Genomic DNA, 18818 nt, shown 5'->3' with positions numbered 1-18818 from the left:
GAGGGGTTTAGATATTCAGGCTGAGAAGTTGATATTTTTATCTAGAAGTAGTAGGGAGCACCTGAAGATTTTTGAGTAGGGGAGTAACATGGTCAAGCCTGTGGTTTAGGAATATTAGTAATTTGGATGCTTTGTGGAAGGTTAGACATGTCCATTTCTTTCCTCCAACAAAGCAACTAATATCAAGCAAGAGCTCACTTCATTGGTAGTGGTTTTAAAAAAGTTCATTTTATTCATTCTGTTATCTCATAATTGCCTTCAGGAAGATCATATTGGAAACATTTTAAGATAATTTGTTAACTGCTACAATATTAACAAAACAATTGTCAAATGTGGATTCATTTAGCTAATTTGACTTGGTACTCTGCAGACAAAATAAGAATTTTCCTTGTTACTAATTCAGAGATGGGGATATGAGATATAAGAATTTATTTGAGAAATTTCTTCTAATGAATTGATCCATAATAAACTACATTTGCTTTCTCATAATTTATTAGTTTTACCTTGTGTTTGTTTTACCCTGGTTTAATCCTTACCTCAAATGAGATATATACATAAGTTGCTTTACAAACCTTAACTCCATTTGTCTCAGTTTCTTCATCTGTAAAATGAGCTGGAGAAGGAAATGGCAAACCACTCCTGTATCTCTGCCAAGAAAACTCAAAATAAGGTCACAAAGAGTTGAGACATGACTGAAAAGACTGAACAATAACAACAAAACTCTTATCCTCAATTAAATAGTTCACTTTTTATTTATCTTTGGGCACCAAGAAAGAAAAATAAATATCACTTAGGAAGTAGTATGGTACAGAGGAAAGAGCCCAGATGTTGTAGTCAGAAGCCCTGGGTTCAAATCTTGCCTATGATACTAACTTAAACCTGTGTGATCTTGGGTAAATCACTTGACTTCCTTTCCTCAGTTTCCCCATCTGTAAAATGAGGAGGTTTGACTAGATGGCCTTTGAGGTCCCTTCCAGCTCAAGATCAATTATCCTACTTTAAAAAAATCATTCATCATACGTATTCAACAGACATTGTTAAGCAAATGTTTAGAGACACAAAGTGAGATTTAGTACAGATTCTGCCCTTAAGAGGCCTATACTCTCACATTAGGGAAAGATGTGCCCGAAGAGCTGGTGATAGAAGAGGGATGGAGATATGAGCAGAGAAGATGTCCAGATGAAGTGCTACGGGAAATTTGAGGGGGGGATGGGGGAGAAGATAAGGTAACAGGGATGTGGTGGCGAGAACTGGAAATCACAGGGATCCCCATCAACCGGGGAATGGCTAAGCAGATTGTGGTATATGGTTGTGCTGGAATACTGCTGTTCTAAGAGAAACGATAAGCTCAATGATCTTAGAAGGGCATGGAAAGACATGTATGAAATGATGAAGAGCAAGGAGAAGGTTGTATACAGTAATAGCAATATTGTTTTAAGAATGACTTTGAGCGATTAAGTCATTTTGACTTAATACACGAATTAAAAATAAGGGACATATGAAGAAAGATGCTATCTGCATATGGAGAAAGAACTGATAAATAGAAGTGTATATAGAATAATTTTACATGTATATATATATAACTTTTGTCTAATGGTAGCCATTTCTAGGGTGGGGAGGATGAAAGAAATTTCACAATAACTGTTGTATGTTTGGAGGGAATAGTAATTTATAGATTTGCTGTTTCATGCCTCATCATCATTTTTATTGTACTTTGTAATGGAAATGCTTGTTTTGTTTGTGAATTGAAAAGAAAATAAGTTTTTTTAAAAGCCATATTTTTTCCATTTTAGTTATGAAAAATCAGAACAAATCCAGCTCGAATATTCACTAATTTTTCACCAACTTAGAGAACTGAACATATTTTATTTTGATTTGTTATGTATGTGATTGTGTATGGATCGGTCACTTTGAGATCTCGTTTGCTGAACAAAGCGTGGGCTAAGTGGGGACACTGGAAGCAGAAGGAAAATAGGATTATGCATTCATGGCTCTGCTCCTGACTTTCCTTTACCAATAGATTCTTCAGTTTGAGGATATTTTGGCAAACCCATCCTATCGAGACCACTTCCGAATATATATGGAAAGGATGGACAAGAGAGCTCTGATTAGCTTTTGGGAGTCGGTGGAATATCTGAAGAATGCAAACAAGGTAATTGCTGGAAATGGTATCTTCTCTTGGGTAGCAGTTTGAATGCTATTAATAAACTATGTTTCCTATATGAATATTTCTTTAAAGCAAACATTGAAACATTATATATAGAATCAAAAGTTCCTAGAGTTAAAGGGACCCTGGTTTAATCCTTACCTGAAGTATAAACCACTGCTATAAAATCCCTGACAAGTTGTCATCCAGCCTTCACTTGGAGACCTTCAGTGACAGGGAACTCATTACCTTCCAAGTCAATCCATTCCATCTTAAGACAGCTCTGATTATAAGAAAATTATTTCATATGTAGAGTTTTCTATCAGCTTCTATTTTTCTACCTGTTTCCACCTGATTCTACCCTTTAAGGAAAAGCAGAATTAATCGAACCATTCTTACATGAAAGCCCTTTGAAAACCTAAAGAGCTATCCTGCCTTCCCCTAGTTTTTTCTAAACATCTTCAGTTCCTTCAACTACTATGGCAGCTAGCTGGTGCAGTGGATAGAGTGCTTTGTCTGGAGCCAGGAAGACCCGAGTTCCAATCTGGCCTCTTACTTACTAGCTATGTGATCCTGGGTAAGTCACTTAACTCTGTTTGTCTCAGTTTTACCATCTGTCAAATGGTGATAATAGTCCTCCTAGTATTGTTGTGGGATCAAAAATAAAATAAGATTTGTCAAGTGTTATAGTATATAAATATTAGTTATTATTTTAATGATAGAGTTTGAAATCCCTTCATTATCTAGACTGGACACATGCCAGCTTGCCCTTATTAACACAAGAGGTGATTAAATAGAGGGGGCTAGGTGGTACAGTGGATAGAGTGCTGGACCTGGAATCAGGAAGACCAAATTCAAATGCTGCCTCATACACTTACTAGTTGTGTGACCTCAAGCAAGTCACCTAACCTCTTTCAATTATAGTTATCTTATCTATGAAATGGGGATAACAATGGCACCTATCTCCCAGGGTAGTTTTAATGTGGAAATGAGATATATACATAAGTTGCTTTACAAACCTTAATTGATGTTGTCTTCATGACTCTATTTGGGATATTCTTGGTAAAGATACTGGAAGTGGTTTGCCGTTTCACTCTCCAACTCATTTTTACAGATGAGGAAACTAAGGAAGCAAACAGGGTAAAGTGACTTGCCCAGGGTCACACAGCTAGTAAGTGTCTGAGGCCAGATTTGAAGTCAGGTTTCCCTGACTCCAGGCCAGGTATTCTATCCACTGCACCACCTAGCAACCCCTACCAACTTTGAAGTACTACATAAATTCTAGTTATCATCCTCATTATCATTATCTGACTGAGCAGAATAAAATGGCACATGATCTCCCATTATTCTACACTGTTTACTTCTATTAATGCTACCCATGATTGAATTAGTGTAATGGCTACCACATTTCAATGAAGGCTCATTGTATTTGTTATCTAATTAAACAACCAGTGAAATCTTAGTCTAATTAAGATTTTACATTGAAAAGCTAGTTCTAACCCAATTATAATTTTTCTACCATATATGAGGTGAGTTCCTTCCCCCCAAGTGACTTCTGGCCAGTTCCAAAAATCTAATGGCAACCAAGATGGTTAAGAGATGGGAAGCTACGGCAAATGAATCTTGGTTGAAGGAATAGAAAAGTTCAGTCTGAAGAGGAGATGACTTTTCAAAGGAAGGCCCAGGATCCTCAGTCTTTAAGCCTCTAGGAGGCTGTCATGTAAGAGAGATTAGATTTGTTGGGTTTGTGATTGCTCTAGAGCACGGAACCTGGAACAATGAGTAGGAGGTTTCAGTAGCACATGAGGGAAAACTTCCTAACAATTAAAGTTACTTTAAGTAGGTCTAGGCTCCCTTAAATAGATAGTGAGTCCCCCTCAAAATAAAGTTAAAAATAAATAAATACATAAACAAAAAAATAAGTACATAAACAGTTGGTGAGTTCCCCGTTAGGAAGTCTTATGGATGACAATGGATAACCTTTTCTAAGAAGATTCCTGTTTCATTATGGGTGGGTCTGTCGCAGGATCTTTAACCTGGGTTCCATCAACTTGTTTTTAAAATATTTTGTTAACTCTATTTCAGTATAATTGACTTTCTTTGTAATATGACATATTTTATTTTACGCATTTAAAGCATTATTTTGAGAAGGGTTTGACCAGGCTGCCAAATGGGTCCATGATTCCAAAAAAGCTTAAGAATTCTGGGCCTTTAAGGTCCCTTTCAGCTCTGAGATCTATAAACATTGAGAATTTTCAAAAGAATACACCTCAGGTTCTGAAGACAATTCCCAGTTGTTTAGCACTCATATGATGTTTTCATTAGCATTGTACAAGGTCATTTTGGATGGCACATTTGGATGTAAAAATGATGGTATATTTGTAAAAATAGTAAGCATAGCTATGCACACGTCCCTGCCACATGTGAGTGAACAGAGAATTTCTTCTCCTTTTTTTCCACTCTTCTCCATTACTTAATTGAATGTCCCTGAGAGTATTAATTTTATGTTCATACACATATACACACACACACACAGCTACAGTTTTAAAAGTAGAGATTAGTGATATCTCGAATTAATGTTAAATGATAGTATGCAGTTATCCTGAAATGTCTCTTGTTTTAATTTTATTAAGTTATTTAACAAAAGAAAATTATCTTCTCTTTTCTAAGTCATTTCACCTCTCTAAACTTCAGTATTTTCATTTGCAAAAGAGAGCTGGTGATTGCTGACCTCTGGATTATAGTGAGAAAGCTCCTTAAGCTTGAACATGCTACAGAAATGAGTTATCATTATTTATAATTATTATCATTTGAGATAGACCCATGATTTCATTGGCAGAGAGAATTCCTGATTAAGAAACTCCCTTAAATGCTATTCACATCCAGAGAAAGAACTTTGGAGTCTAAATGCGAATGGAAGCATACTATTTTATATTTGCTCTCTTTTGTTGTTGTTGTTTTGTTTCTTCTTTCTTGTGGTTCCTCCTCCCATTGGTTCTAATTTTTCTTTACATCATGACTAATATGAAAATATGTTTAATTAAAAAAAAATTAAAAAAAGAAAGTCCCTTTACCAATGCAGGGTCGTAGCTGTTCTGTAATTTATAGTCTCAGAAAATCGTTCGGGACAGAGAGATTAAATGAGTTGTCTGGGGTCACACAGACAGTATTGCCAGAGACAATACTTGAACCTAGGTTTTTCTAACTGAGGTCAACTCTATAGTTATGCTACCAAAGATTACTATTATGGTCACCATCATCACCATCATCACCATCATCATCATCATTATTATTCTTATTACTGAGCGTTTTCCTTTCTTTTTAAATGCAAGAGACTTAAAATAAATAATTTGGACTTAATGATTTTAATTTCTTTTCTTTTGACTTCATCTTCCTCTTTCCTTCTTTACAGAATGAAATACCACAGTTAGTTGGTGAAATTTATCAGAATTTCTTCGTGGAAAGCAGGGAGATACCTGTGGAAAAGTCACTTTACAAAGAAATCCAGCAAAGCCTCGTAGGAAATAAAGGCATTGAGGTATTCTACAAAATCCAGGGAGATGTTTATGAGAGCCTGAAGGATAGGTATTACCCCTCATTTATTGTCAGTGACCTGTATGAGAGACTGATCAAGAAAGAAGAAGAGAAGAGTGTTTCACAACTGATTTCTGACAAGGATAAAGCGGTGAGTATCACATTTTATTTTTCTGCTGTCCTTTGAAATGAATGAACCATGACTACAAATCCTATAAAAGTCAAATTTTCAGTCTGGCACATAGTAAACATGTATGAAGTGCCTACTATGTGCCAGGCTTTGTTCTAAGTGCTGTGAATACAAAAGAAGCCAAGAGACAGTCTCTGCTCTCAAGGAACTCACAGGCTAAGAGGAGAGACTACTAGTAGCAAACAATGAAAGTACAAACAAGCTATATGTAGGTTGAACTGGAGATTACCACAGAGGGAAGACTCGAGAATTAAGAAAGCCTTTCTGTAGAAGGCAGGATTTTAACTGATATCTCAGGGAAACCAGGAGGTGGATTCAAGGCAGAAGAGCATTCTAGGCATTGGGGTAGCTATGAAATCTGGAGGTGGAGTGTCTTGTTTGAAGAGCCACAAGGAGGTTGTTTTCACTGCATTGCAGAATTTGTGGGAGAGGATGGGGGTGTGAGGTATAAGATGACAGGAAAGGTGGGGGGGCAGGTCATGAAGGGCTTCGAATGGTTAGGACAGTGCTTGGCATATTTATTGCTGTTCATTTGTTTTTCAGTCATGTCCAACTCTTTGTGACCCCATTTGAAGTTTTCTTGGCAAAGATACTGGAGTGGTTTGCCATTTCCTTCTCCATCTCATTTTACAGATGAGGAGACTGAGGCAAAGAGGGTTAAGTGACTTGCCTAGGGTCACACAGCTAGCAAGTGTGAGGCCAGATTGGAACTCAGGAAGATGACTCTTCCTCATTCCAGGCCTGGCACTCTATGCGCTATGGTGCCACCTAACTGCCCTGCCTGGGATACAGTAGGTGCTTAATAAATGCTTCTTGATTCTTAACCTATAGAATGCAGACTATAGGGCAGTAAGTATGACTTCAGTTCTGGGCAAAATGCTAGAACATAACATTTAAAAGACATTTTGTAAATATCTTGAAAGAGAAATGTATGATTTCATCAAGAATATATCGTATCAAGGTAATTAGATGTAATTTGACCAAGTCTTTCTCTTTCTGCCCTTATGGACAAGGTAAAGAACTAGAAGCTAAAGACGAGCATAGTTAGGGGCAGCTAGGTAGTGCAGTGGATAGAGCTCCGGCCTTAGAGTCAGGAGGACCTGAGTTCCAATCCGGCCTCAGACACTTGACACTCACTAGCTATGTGACCCTGGGCAAGTCACTTAACCCCAACTGCCTCACCAAAAATTGCAAAAAAAAAAAAAGAATAACATAGTTAGATGAATTCACAACTTGTTGAATTACCAGACTCACATAATCACTAATGCCTTTATGTCAGGTTGGACAGGGGTCTCTAGTGGAGTGCCAGAGGGATCTGTGCTTGGTGTAATTTTATTCAGCACCTTTGTGAGTGACTTAGATGAAGCCACAGGCAGCATGATTATCAGATTTGCAGATAACACAAAACTAAGGGGAATAACTTCTTTGTTAGTTGGGTGTATCAGTATCCAAAATACTTCTCAACAGCCTAGAATGATGGATTGAATCGAAGATGAAATTAAATAGAGATAACTATGTAAAGTCTTGGACTTGTGATCCAGAAACCAGTATCATAAGTTCACAATGTGGGGGGCTGGGGGTGGGGGGTGGGAAGGCACGACTAGGCAGAAGTTTATATGAAAATGATCTGGACAACAAACAATATGAGTCAATGTAGAACATGGCAGCTCAAAAGTTAATGTAATCTTAGGTTCCATTAAGTGTCCAGAAGGGGAAGGACACTAGTCCCACTGTACCCTTCCCTGGTTAGACCACATTTGTAGTGTTGTGTTCAATTCTGGTGCCACATTTTAGGAAGGACCATTGATAAGCAGAACAGCATTCCTAGGATGACAATAAAATGGTGAAAGACCTTGACCCAATGGCATATGAAGATGTGAAGACAATTAGCCTAGAGAAGATTACAGGGAGGAGGAGAAGTGGCTGTCTTCAAATCTTTGAAAGACTGCCTTGTGGAAGAGGAACTTGGCATCTTCTGCTTGGCTTCAGAGGGTAGAACCAGGAGAATTGGTTAGACATTACAGAGAGGCCAGTTTAGGCTCCCTTTACAAAAATGTCTTGCTAAAAATTAGAGTTGGCCAAAATTGGAATTGGCTTTTTAAGGAGTTAGTATGGTTCCCCCCCCACCCCAGGAGGTCTTCTGGAGAAGGCTGGATATTATAGAAGAGATTCCTACTCAGGTAGAAAGTAGATTAGAGGACCTCTCAAACCTGAGATTTTGGGATTCTCTGGGGGAAAAATATATTAACATAAAACTTTAAGATTACAAAGCCCTTTTCTCACAACAACCTCATGAGGTTCTCACAACTAACCTCACATGGTAAGTGGAGAAGCCGGGGCTCAGAGACTTGATTTGACCTGCGCATAGTCACAAAGCTAATAAATGTCAGGGCTGAGATTAGAACCCAGGTCCCTCTGGCTCCAAACCCAGCACCCTTTGGATTGTATCAAATGCACCAGTAGAGTCATAGCTAGAATCAGACAACCACAGTAGACAGTTTAGGCAGCTTTGCCTTGGGCTCTGCTGTGCATCATTGGTCATAAGTCAGGTTTATGTGAAGTTTCAAAATCCACCAGATGGACAGTCATTACTTGGAGAAACAGAATTAGACCCCTGTCAGTGTAGGACATATTCCAAATGTCTACCTGCTAATTTGGTTGTAAAATGCTTCATTAATCAAGTTACAAGCTGCATGTTATTAAGATGTAATTTATCAGATTCATTCAGAAAGGGCCCTGACTGCAGGAGATTTGGGAATTTTATTTAAAATTGTAACAGTTCCCATGATGGAAACATCAGGAAGATGGCAGTTCTCCATATCCTCATGTCAAACATGAGTCATAGAATACTTCTGTTTAGTTAGTAAGAGAGCCCACCCCAGGAGCCTTCCAGCCTCTGGTTCCATGCCTAGCAAGGCTCCCTTGCTCCAGACCTTGGAGAAGTAGACAATACCATGGCAAATCCTATGCGTAATTATTCTCCCATCCCTTCAAGCCATGATACTATGTTTACATCTTTTATGAAACTGGGAATACCAGATATTGGGCTCTGAAGCATTTCTCACTTTTCAGATAGAGAAGAAAAATGTTTTGCTGATGGTGTCTGTATTGTCGTGCCATAGTACTAATGATGGAGCATTTGGAATAATGTGGTGGATAATCCTGGAACGGGTCTGCCATGTTAATTAAACAACATGGCTGGCTGGAATTTCAAATGCTGATGACTTCTTTTCTAGAGCCAAGGAGGTGAAGTTGGGGAGGAAACCATGGAGGAAGCCAATGATCGGATTAATGAGCAAGCCAGTTATGCTGTGAACAAACTACGGGAATTAAATGAGAAACTGGATTATAAAAAGCAAGCTTTGCATTCTATTCAAAATGCACCCAAACCTGATAAGAAGGTACACAGTTTAGTTTTCAATTTCCTCTTTAGAATTTCCCATCTGTTTTGGTAGCTAAGCAAAAGTTGATAGCTTATGCCAGCAGGAAGCCTTTCCTGATCCCTGCTAATGGTAGGATCTGGAGTTCCTACCTCACAGGGTTGTTGTGAAATAAATTCATATACATATAAGTACATACACACATATGTATTATGTATCTGTATATATGCATATATACATGTGTGTATATGTTTAAACACAAAATGTTTTGACCTTAAAGTTTTATATAAATATGAGCTATTGTTATTATTGTCAACTATCGATATCAATCAACTGTAGGCACTGAGAACAAAGGTAAAAATGACAAAGTGCCTGCCTTTGGAGCAGCTAGGTGGTACATTGGATAGAGTTCCAGCCTTGGAGTCAGGAAGACCTGAGTTCAAATCCGGCCTCAGACACTTGATACTTACTAGCTGTGTGACCCTGGACAAGTCACTTAACCCTATTTGCCTCTCCAAAAAGCAAAGAAAAAAAGAAAAAAAAAGAGGAAGTGTCTGCCCTCAATGAGTTTACAATCTAGCAAGGGAGGTGTGTCCATATTTTGTATATATGGATATGGAGGTGTCCCATAGTTTTAAGCTACTAATAGCATAAAGCTTTAATTAATTTAAGTTTTTAATGCCTTAAAACTTTAAAGTGTTACACCATTAATAATTTAAAACTGCACTACTACTTTTGGGGTACATTATGTATTGTCTACCCTGTTAAATGTAAATTCCTCTAGGACAGAGATGGATAAACTTTTGTCTTTGCATCCCCAGTGCCTAGCATAGTGCCTGGTACACAGAAGGCATTTAATAAATATTTGTTGATTGGTTGATATCAATAGCTGACAATAATAGTAAAAACTTTTCTTTATATAACATTTTAAGGTTTGTAAACCCCTTTGCATTTATTATCTGAGTCTCACAGCATTCCTACAAAGTTGGTATTCTAGGTATTCTTATCCCACTTTACAGATGAGGAAACTGAGGCTCAGGAGGGTTAAATAACTTGATTATATTCACATACCTAGTAAGAAACAGAAGTGGAATTCATAGAGCAGCTAGGTGATGCAGTGTATAGAACACCAGCTCTGGAGTCAGGAGGACCTGAGTTCAAATTTGGCCTCAGACACTTAACTATCTGTGTGACTCTGGGCAAGTCATTTAACCCCAATTGCCTTGCCAAAAAAAGAAGTGTAGTCCAAACCCAAGTCTCTTCTCAGAGGTAATATTGCCTCATTCCATAAAAAAACATTTTAAATGTGATCACTTTCTTACATCTGTTTTGTTTGAGATTCTTAAAGACTTCTTTTTTAATGTCATGACATTTTATACTCTTCTCATTTCTCAGATAAGTTAACTACTTGCATTCATGTATGTATTATATAAGTGAGATAATATTTGTAAAGCATTTTGCCAACCTTAAGGCACTATGTAAATGCTAGCAATTATCTATATGGAGTTTTTCTGATTATGAAGAGCTTTTCACACGTTGTCTCTTTTGTTGATATTTCATCTGTGTATTCTTGTCATGAGCTCTTATCCTTTGTCTGCAGAGAGGGTAGAATTGTTTTCTGTTCCACCTAAATCATCTCTTGATACCAAGCTGGGCACCATTCCGTCCTTCTGGTAACTTGAGTTACCACTTGGAACCATCACCATAATGTCACATTAAGATTTGCAAAGTATGTTTCCTCACAACAATCCCTCAAGGGATATGGTATAAATTATTATCCCTGTTATGTGGAAGAAGAAACCGAGGGAGCTAAATTTGCTTGTCCACAGTAAGTAATTCATCTAAGACCAGAATTCGGAGCTTCTGAATATAAGATCAGTGCTTTCCTCCCTATACCATGCTGATTTTCTACAAAGAAATTACTTTGTTAGAAGCTTATGAAATTTCAAAGATTAAGAATTAATCAACAGGCAAACCTCTCCCCCACCAGAGCATAAGCCATGTGATCCAGGATGAATTCTGACCTTTTGTATTTGCTCAGCTGAAATAATGAGTTTTCACTGGTTAAAGCATTTCATTGACCTTCCTTCCACAGTGGCCCTCCTGTCTATTCTAGGAAAATAAGGACAGACAACTTTGAGTGTGAAACTATTACCGAGCAATCAGCAAGCATTTATTAAGTGTCTACTGTATTCCAAGCACTGTGTTAGATGCTAGATGCTAGATGTATTAGATGCTAGAGACAAAAAGGCAGTGTAATTCAAGGAGGTTACATTTTTATCATATATTTTTATGAATCAGTTTAGGCCTTCCATGAATGCATGCATCAATCTCTGTTTTTGAACAGGAAGCATATATAAATCACCACTGGTGCTTTTATTTTTATCTTTTGGCCTGGACCCATAATTTCATTGGTGAGTGTAATTCTGAGTACAGAAATTCCTGCTACTATTGCAAATCAGTAATTTATTTTTAATTTAGAGTCTTAGAAAATTAGGTGGAATCTTGTATAATGATCTACTGTGAATAATTTAGCTATTCTCAGCAGTACAATGATCCAAGACAATTCTGAAGGATTTATGATGAAAGATGCTGTCTATCTCCAGAAAAAGAACTGGTGAAGCCTGAATGCATATCAAAGATACTTTTTCTTTACTTTCTTTATTTTTCTTGGGGTTTTTTTTGTCTGTGTTTTCTTTTACATGACTACACATGTATAGCCTATGTCAAATTGCTTGCCTTCTCAATGAGGGGGGAAGGGAAAGGAGAGAGAATTTGGAACGCAAAATTTAAAAAAAAAGAATGTTAAAATTGTTTTTACATGTAATTGGGAAAAAATATTTAACTAAAAAAAAGAAAATTAGTTAGGAGGTTTAGAGAACTTTCCCACAATTAATATGTGGTAGAGGCTGGACTTAAATCCAAGTGTTTTGGGTCCAGTCCTCATCATCTAGGCCATGCTCCTCCTTTTATACATGATGAATGGATACTTTGGCATCGGCTGGGCTTGCCTAAAAATAAATGTAATATAATCAGGAGATCTCAAAAGCCTCTCATATTAAAACCTCCATCAACAATTCACAGCCAATAATATATGTCTTTTCATAGATAATTCAATTGTATGGTCTAGAGAAACAGTACGTGGGCCTAACTCTATATTGTGGCCTTCACCCAGGACCAGAAAAGAGAGGTGAACTAAATATAATTTAATAATAAACAGTCTGAGCTAATAAGAGAATTCAAAACAGCCACGCTTCCTGTGTCACCATAAGAACATTAAGTCTCATATTCTTTTGCATGGATGAGTCACTGACTGGTAATCAGTCTGGCACTCATGGGGGGCATGTTCGCTCAGTCTTCCAGGTCACCAGAGGACCATTTAGATTGCAAAAACAAAGGGAGTTGGGTCTCTGTATCACTATCCTATAGATCCTAGAGTCAGAGTTGGCAGTGGAATAAATCTTTAGAAATAGTCAAGTCAGGGTCAACTAGGTGGCACAGTGGATAGAGCACCAGCCCTGGAGTCAGGAGGACCTGAGTTCAAATCTGGGCTCAGACACTTGACACTAGCTGTGTGACCCTGGGCAAGTCACTTAAGCCTGATTGCCTCGCAAAAAACAGAAAACACAAAACAAAAACAAACAAAAAGTCAAGTCAAAAAACATTTATTAAGCACTTACTATGTGTCAGGCACAATGCTAATCACTGGGGTTACAAAGAAAAGCAAAAAACTGTCTCTGCGCTCTAGAACTTATAGTCTAATGGGAGAGACAATATACAAGCAACTGTGTATCAATAAGATGTAGGCAGGATCAATTGGGGTTCATCAAAAGAGGTAGGGCCCTTGAATTAAGGGAGAACAGCAAAGGCTTCTTGTAGAAGATGGGCTTTTAGCTGGGACTTGAAGGAAGCCAGGAGAAGTGGAGGAGGAGGGAGAAATTTTCAAATTTAAGGGATAGCCAGTGAAAATGTGTGGAGTAGGAAGACCAAGTGTCTGGTTCATGGAATAGCAAGGTGGCCGGTTTTACTGGATAGCAGAGTATGTGAAGAGGGGTAAGATGGAGAAGTAGAAAAGTCATGAAGGGCTTTGAAGCCAAAGAGAGGATTTTATAATTGTTCCTGGAAGGAATAAACTAGAGTTTATTGAATGGGGTGGGGGTGACATGGTCAGATCTGAGCTTTAGGACAATTCACTGGTAACTGAGAAGAGGATTAGAGCAGTGGATAGAGTTCTGGGCCTAGAGTTAGGAAGACTCATCTTCCTGAATTCAAATCCGGCCTCAGATACTTACTAGCTGTGTGACCCTGGACAAGTCACTTCACCCTGTTTGCCTCAGTTTCTCATCAGCAAAATGACAAACCGCTCCTGTATCATTGCTGAGAAAACTCCAAATGGGATCATGGAGGGTTGGACACAACTGAAAAAATGACTGAACAACTGAACAGAGAATGAACTGAAGTAGAGACAGATTTGAGGCAAAGAGGCCAAACAAAAGATTATTGTAGTAGTCAAGGTGTGAGGTGATAAGGACCTGCCCCAAGATGAGAAGAGAAGAGGGCCTATACAAGGATGCTTTGAAGGTAAAATTGATGGAATTGGCACCTGATATGGTGGGCAGCTAGGTAGTGCAGCGAGTAGAGTGCTAGGTCTGGAGTTAGGAAGAACTGAGTGCAGATCTTGCCTCATCTATTTACTAGCTGTGTGACCCTGGGCAAGTCATTTTACCCTGGTTGTCTCAATTTCCTCATCTGTAAAATGAATTAGAGAAGGAAATGGCAAACCACTTCAGTATCTTTGCCAAGAAAACTCTAAATGGAATCATGAAAAGTTGGAAATGAGTGGATGGCAACAAAATGGCAGGGATAAGAGGGTGAGGAATTGAGAGTGACCCTTAGGTTGCAAGCATAGCTGACTGGGAGGATGATGGTACCATCCATAGTAATGGGAAAGTTAAGGAAGAAGAGAGAACTTGGAGAGAACAGCTGTTTATTCTGATTGAACACTAATCAAATTATAAATAATGGTTATTCTGTTGTCACCTGGAAACTAAATGAAACAGTAAAACACAGTTTTTGTGTTCTTTGAAATATGTCATGTTGGTGGATTCTCCATAGATCTAACTCACATTTATATAGAGAGCTTGATTTCTATTCTCTCCCCCCACTTAATCATTGTTTCCCTTAAGGTTATAAATCTTCTGTTCCTCTAAATGAATTTTACTATTATTTTATCTAACCCTAGTGTATTTTCTTGATAGTTTGATTGGTATAGTGGTAAATCTGTAAATTAATTTAGGTAGTATCATCATTTTTGATAATCCTAGCATGGCTCAAGAATAAGTATTGGATGGTCTGTCTAATTATTTAATTTATTATTTAGTTCTATGAAGACTGTTTTATAATCATACTTATATGTGTCTTGAGAGTAACTTTCTCAGATTGACTCCCTGATACATTATATATTTCATCATTATTTTAAATGAGTTCTCCCTTTCTATTATATCCTCTTTGCTTTTGTTATTATTATATAGACATGCCAACGATATTGGTGTTTGTTTTGTTTTCTGCTGTTTTACTGGACTTATTGTCTCAATTAGTTTCTTTGCTGATTATCTGAGGCTTTCTAAGTAGACTTTAAAGTCAACAGCAGATGGGGGAAGTCTTCTTTTTGCTGGTGTTTATGTCTTTAATTTCTTTCTCTTGTCTTATTGCTATCATTATCATCTTATGTGTCAAATAACCAGGGCGGGGGAATCCTTGCTTTGCTCCTGTATTTATGACAAAAACTTCTGTCTCCTTGTTTTTGAGAGGCTTTCTTAAAAGAACTTTAACCTGAAATATAGGGGTGGATTTCATTTTGAATTGTAAAAATTGAAAAGTTCTTCAAATTGCTTACTGAAGTTTTTTTTTTTAAATTTTTATTCAGGATTAAGCAATAGTTGGTTCTAGCTAAGGAAATTTAGGTATTTAAGTTACAGAATTTATTGAGTAGTGGAAGGGGAACTGGTCTTGGAGTGAAAAGACCCGTCGGTTCAAATGTGGCACTGATATTTACGCCCCAGTGATTGTAGTCAAGGTTGTAGGATTCTAGAATCGTTCATTTAAAGCCAGAAAGGATTTTAAAGGCCCTTGAGACCAACTCCCTCATTTTACTAATGAGGAAACTGAGGCTCAGAGAGGTTGCATGACTTGCCCAAGGCCACACATCTGGTAACTAAGGGGAGGGTTTGAAACCACTACACCATGCTGCTTAATCTCTCTGATCCTTAGTTCCCTCATCTGTAAAATGGAGAAGGCAATACTTGCTCTACCTACTTCACGGGGTTATTTTTTCCTTTTAAATAATATTTTATTTTTTCTAATTACATGAAAAGACAATGTTTACATTACTTTTTTATATAAAATTTTGAATTCCAAATTTTCTCCCTCCCTTCCTCTCCTTCCCAAGATGGTAAGCAATTTGATACAGGTTATATATGTGCAGTCATGTAAAACATTTCCATATTAGTCATATTTTCACAGGGTTATTATGAGAAAGATGCCTAGAGGCAGTTAGTAGCACAGTGGATGGATCACTGGGCCTAGAGTCAGGAAGACTCAACTTCAAATATGGCCTCAGATCTTACTAGCTCTGTGACCCTGGGCAAGTCCTTAATCTTTCTTTACCTTAGTTTCCTCAACTGTAAAATGGAGGTAATAATAGCACCTACTTTGTAGGGTTGTTGTGAGGATCAAATGAGATAATATTTGTAAAACCCTTAGCACAGTTACTGACACCTAGTAGGCACTTAACAAATGCTTATTTCTCTTTCCTTTTGGTGACTTGTCTAGGGTTACGACAGTGAGTAAGTGCCTGAGGCAGGCTTTGATATCCCATCTTCCTGACTCTAAGTCTAGGAACTTTTTCCCCCATGCCATCTTGCTGTAATAAAGGTCAAGGGTCTGAAGTGGGATTCGAATTCAGATCCTCTGACTCCTGAGCCAGTACACTTTCCATTGTACCATGCTGCTTCCTTGCTTTGGGATTATGGAGGAGGGATATCTTGCTATTGGTTAGGGATGGCTGATGGAGGAGCCAATATCATGATGCTTTGGAGCACATTACCATCAAGTAGACTGAGGCTACTGAAAGTATTTCCTAAACACTACACTGTCTTCCCTGTGACAGATTGTTTCCAAGTTGAAGGAAGAAATCATTCTCATGGAAAAAGAATGCAACGACCTTCAGCTACACATAGCAAGGACGGATTGGTGGTGCGAGAATCTTGGCATGTGGAAAGCCTTCATCAACAGTGTGGAGGTAAGTGAGGCTACTTTTATCTCACCTGGGTTTAAATTTTTCATTTAGAGGAAGAAGTTTTTTTTTTTAACCATCCGTGTTATTCTGGAGGATTGTTAGCATTTGAGAAAGATATAAACACTCAAGTTCACTCTATTCTTCCATATTCAATTTATTTTATTCATTCCTCTTTCTCATATAAACCCTGAGTTGGTCATTGGAGCAGCTACAGGGCACTAAAATGTCCTTCACCCCTCAAGAGGGGGCAGGGTGTAGGAACGCATCGCCAGTATTACCAGGAGCCTACCCATTAATGTTCTTGAAAACATTGATTTGTTTTCCCGTCCTCATTAAAGACTGAAATATGATGGAGTAAGTCACTTATAGCCATGGAAGGGAAGAGAGAAGAGACCTTAGAATGGGATAGAAAGAGGCCTCTTAGCTGTGTGTAATGTGTTAGTATTTCAAGGAGAAGATACAAAAAACATAAAATGCCCTCTGGTTGTTCTATCCTTCCTTGTGGTGAAACGAGACAAAATCTTTAGATCTCTTGTCTCTAATCCTGGGCCTGAAATCTAATTTGTTCTCATGAGAGAGAGAGAGAGAGAGAGAGAGAGAGAGAGAGGGAGAGTGTGTGTGTGTGTGTGTGTGTGTGTGTGTGTATGTGTGTGTGTATTTGCATGCACATGTTTTAAATCTATTACTTTTCTCTGGTGAAATAGGGAAAACAGACTGGGGAATGCATGGCGTCTTTTTTTTCTCCATTAACACTCTGTTCACTTTAGAGGGAAAGACATTTCTAGGTCCCTGTGCAATTACCGCTGACAGATTCTCCTACCCATCTGTTCAGCTATTTGTCAGTACACAGAGAGACAGAGTTTTGTTCCAGGGAAAGTCGATCATGGTTGTACGCTATCATTGTTACTTATCACAGGGTTGGTCATTCTGGTGGCTGCTGGTCTCTTGTGATTTGAAGGGGGCTTTCAGTTCCTGCCTGCCCTAGATAATGACATCAAGTGGTCTGCCACCCTCCCTTTACCTGACCTGAAAACCCCACCATTAGAGCCACAAACCTGGGTTAGATAACAACAACAACAACAACAACAACAGATATGGTCTCCAGAAATCTACCCTAGAAATGCATGTGTGTTACCTGGGAGTTGGAATCATCTCCCTGGCTCTACTGTCATAGATTAGAAATTTTAAATAATAAAGTAGACTACTTTATCTGATTACCTTTTTAAACCTTTGGAAAAGCCAGAGAAACTCAGAGAAGGTTACCATAGATTCATAAATCTCAAGTTGGAAGGGACCTAAGAGGCCAAGTGTTCCAGCTCCTTTATTTTACTGAGGAGGAAACTGAGGCCCAGGGAGGTTAAGCAACTTTCCCAGTTATATAGGTAATAAGTGCCAGAGGTGAGATTTGGAGCAGCTGGTGATCCTTCCACAGTACCATGAGATGGGACACAGTAGAGTTTCAGGAGAAGGACCATGGGATCCAGAAAGCCTTTTGCGTTTTGTGGTAGAAAACTCTTGAGTTTTCTAGGCTGGGAAGATCAGACTTATGGGATGCTAAAACAGAGGTTTGCCATGAGTGTGTATGTGTGTGTGTGTGTGTGTGTGTGTGTGTGTGTGTGTGTAAGGAGGGGGTTGGAGAATAATAATAACTAGCTGTTAGACTTGAACCTTACAACAATCACTGCCCCCCTATTTTGCAGATGAGGAAATAATAATAGAAATATTACCTGGTGTTCAGGTGGTGTTTTAAGGTTTACAAAGCCCTTTACATATATTACTGTATTAGACCCTCAAAACAATCTGGTAAGGTTTAATACTAAGAGGAATTATTCTCCCCATCTTACAGATGAAGAAACTGAGGCTCAGAGAGGTTAAAGGATCTGCCCAAGTTCACACAGCTACTAAGTCCTAGCTGCTGTTGAATCTAGGGTTCTTTATACTGTACTGCAAACATTTTCTCCTAGCTCACTCCCTTGGTATCTTATTGAAACAAATTTCATATGCATGATGCAATGAATAAAGAGCTAGCTTTTGAACCAAGAAGATCTGAATTCAAGTCTCACCTCTGATATGTACTGACTATGTGATCCTCCAGCAGAGAAGCTCCATCATTGGCAACTAAGTTAGAGGTTCTTAACCTTTTGTGACATGAAGCCCTTTGAAGCCTGTGGAATGCCTCCCAGAATATTGTTCTTATAGTCATTAAATAAAATACATAGAATTCTAGAGGAAATCAATTGTATTAAAATATAGTTATAAAAATATTTTGAA

General features: G+C 38.2%; 1 protein-coding gene across 3 annotated transcripts in view; it reads left to right on the top strand.

The window, feature by feature from the left end:
- Positions 1-18818, top strand: part of SNX25 (sorting nexin 25) — a 235498-nt gene that overhangs the window by 173621 nt on the left and 43059 nt on the right. For all 3 annotated transcript variants that reach the window (XM_027837342.1, XM_027837343.1, XM_027837344.1), the window contains 4 exons: positions 2021-2152; positions 5559-5831; positions 9107-9271; positions 16419-16550. In XM_027837342.1, the coding sequence (XP_027693143.1) occupies positions 2021-2152; positions 5559-5831; positions 9107-9271; positions 16419-16550 (702 nt within the window). The remainder of the gene's footprint in view (positions 1-2020; positions 2153-5558; positions 5832-9106; positions 9272-16418; positions 16551-18818) is intronic.

Source organism: Vombatus ursinus, unplaced genomic scaffold (genome assembly GCF_900497805.2).
Source record: "Vombatus ursinus unplaced genomic scaffold, bare-nosed wombat genome assembly UNPS02014821.1, whole genome shotgun sequence".
Lineage (NCBI taxonomy): Eukaryota > Metazoa > Chordata > Mammalia > Diprotodontia > Vombatidae > Vombatus > Vombatus ursinus.
Note: the sequence above shows the minus strand (reverse complement) of the source record. Positions and strands in the feature narration are given on the sequence as shown.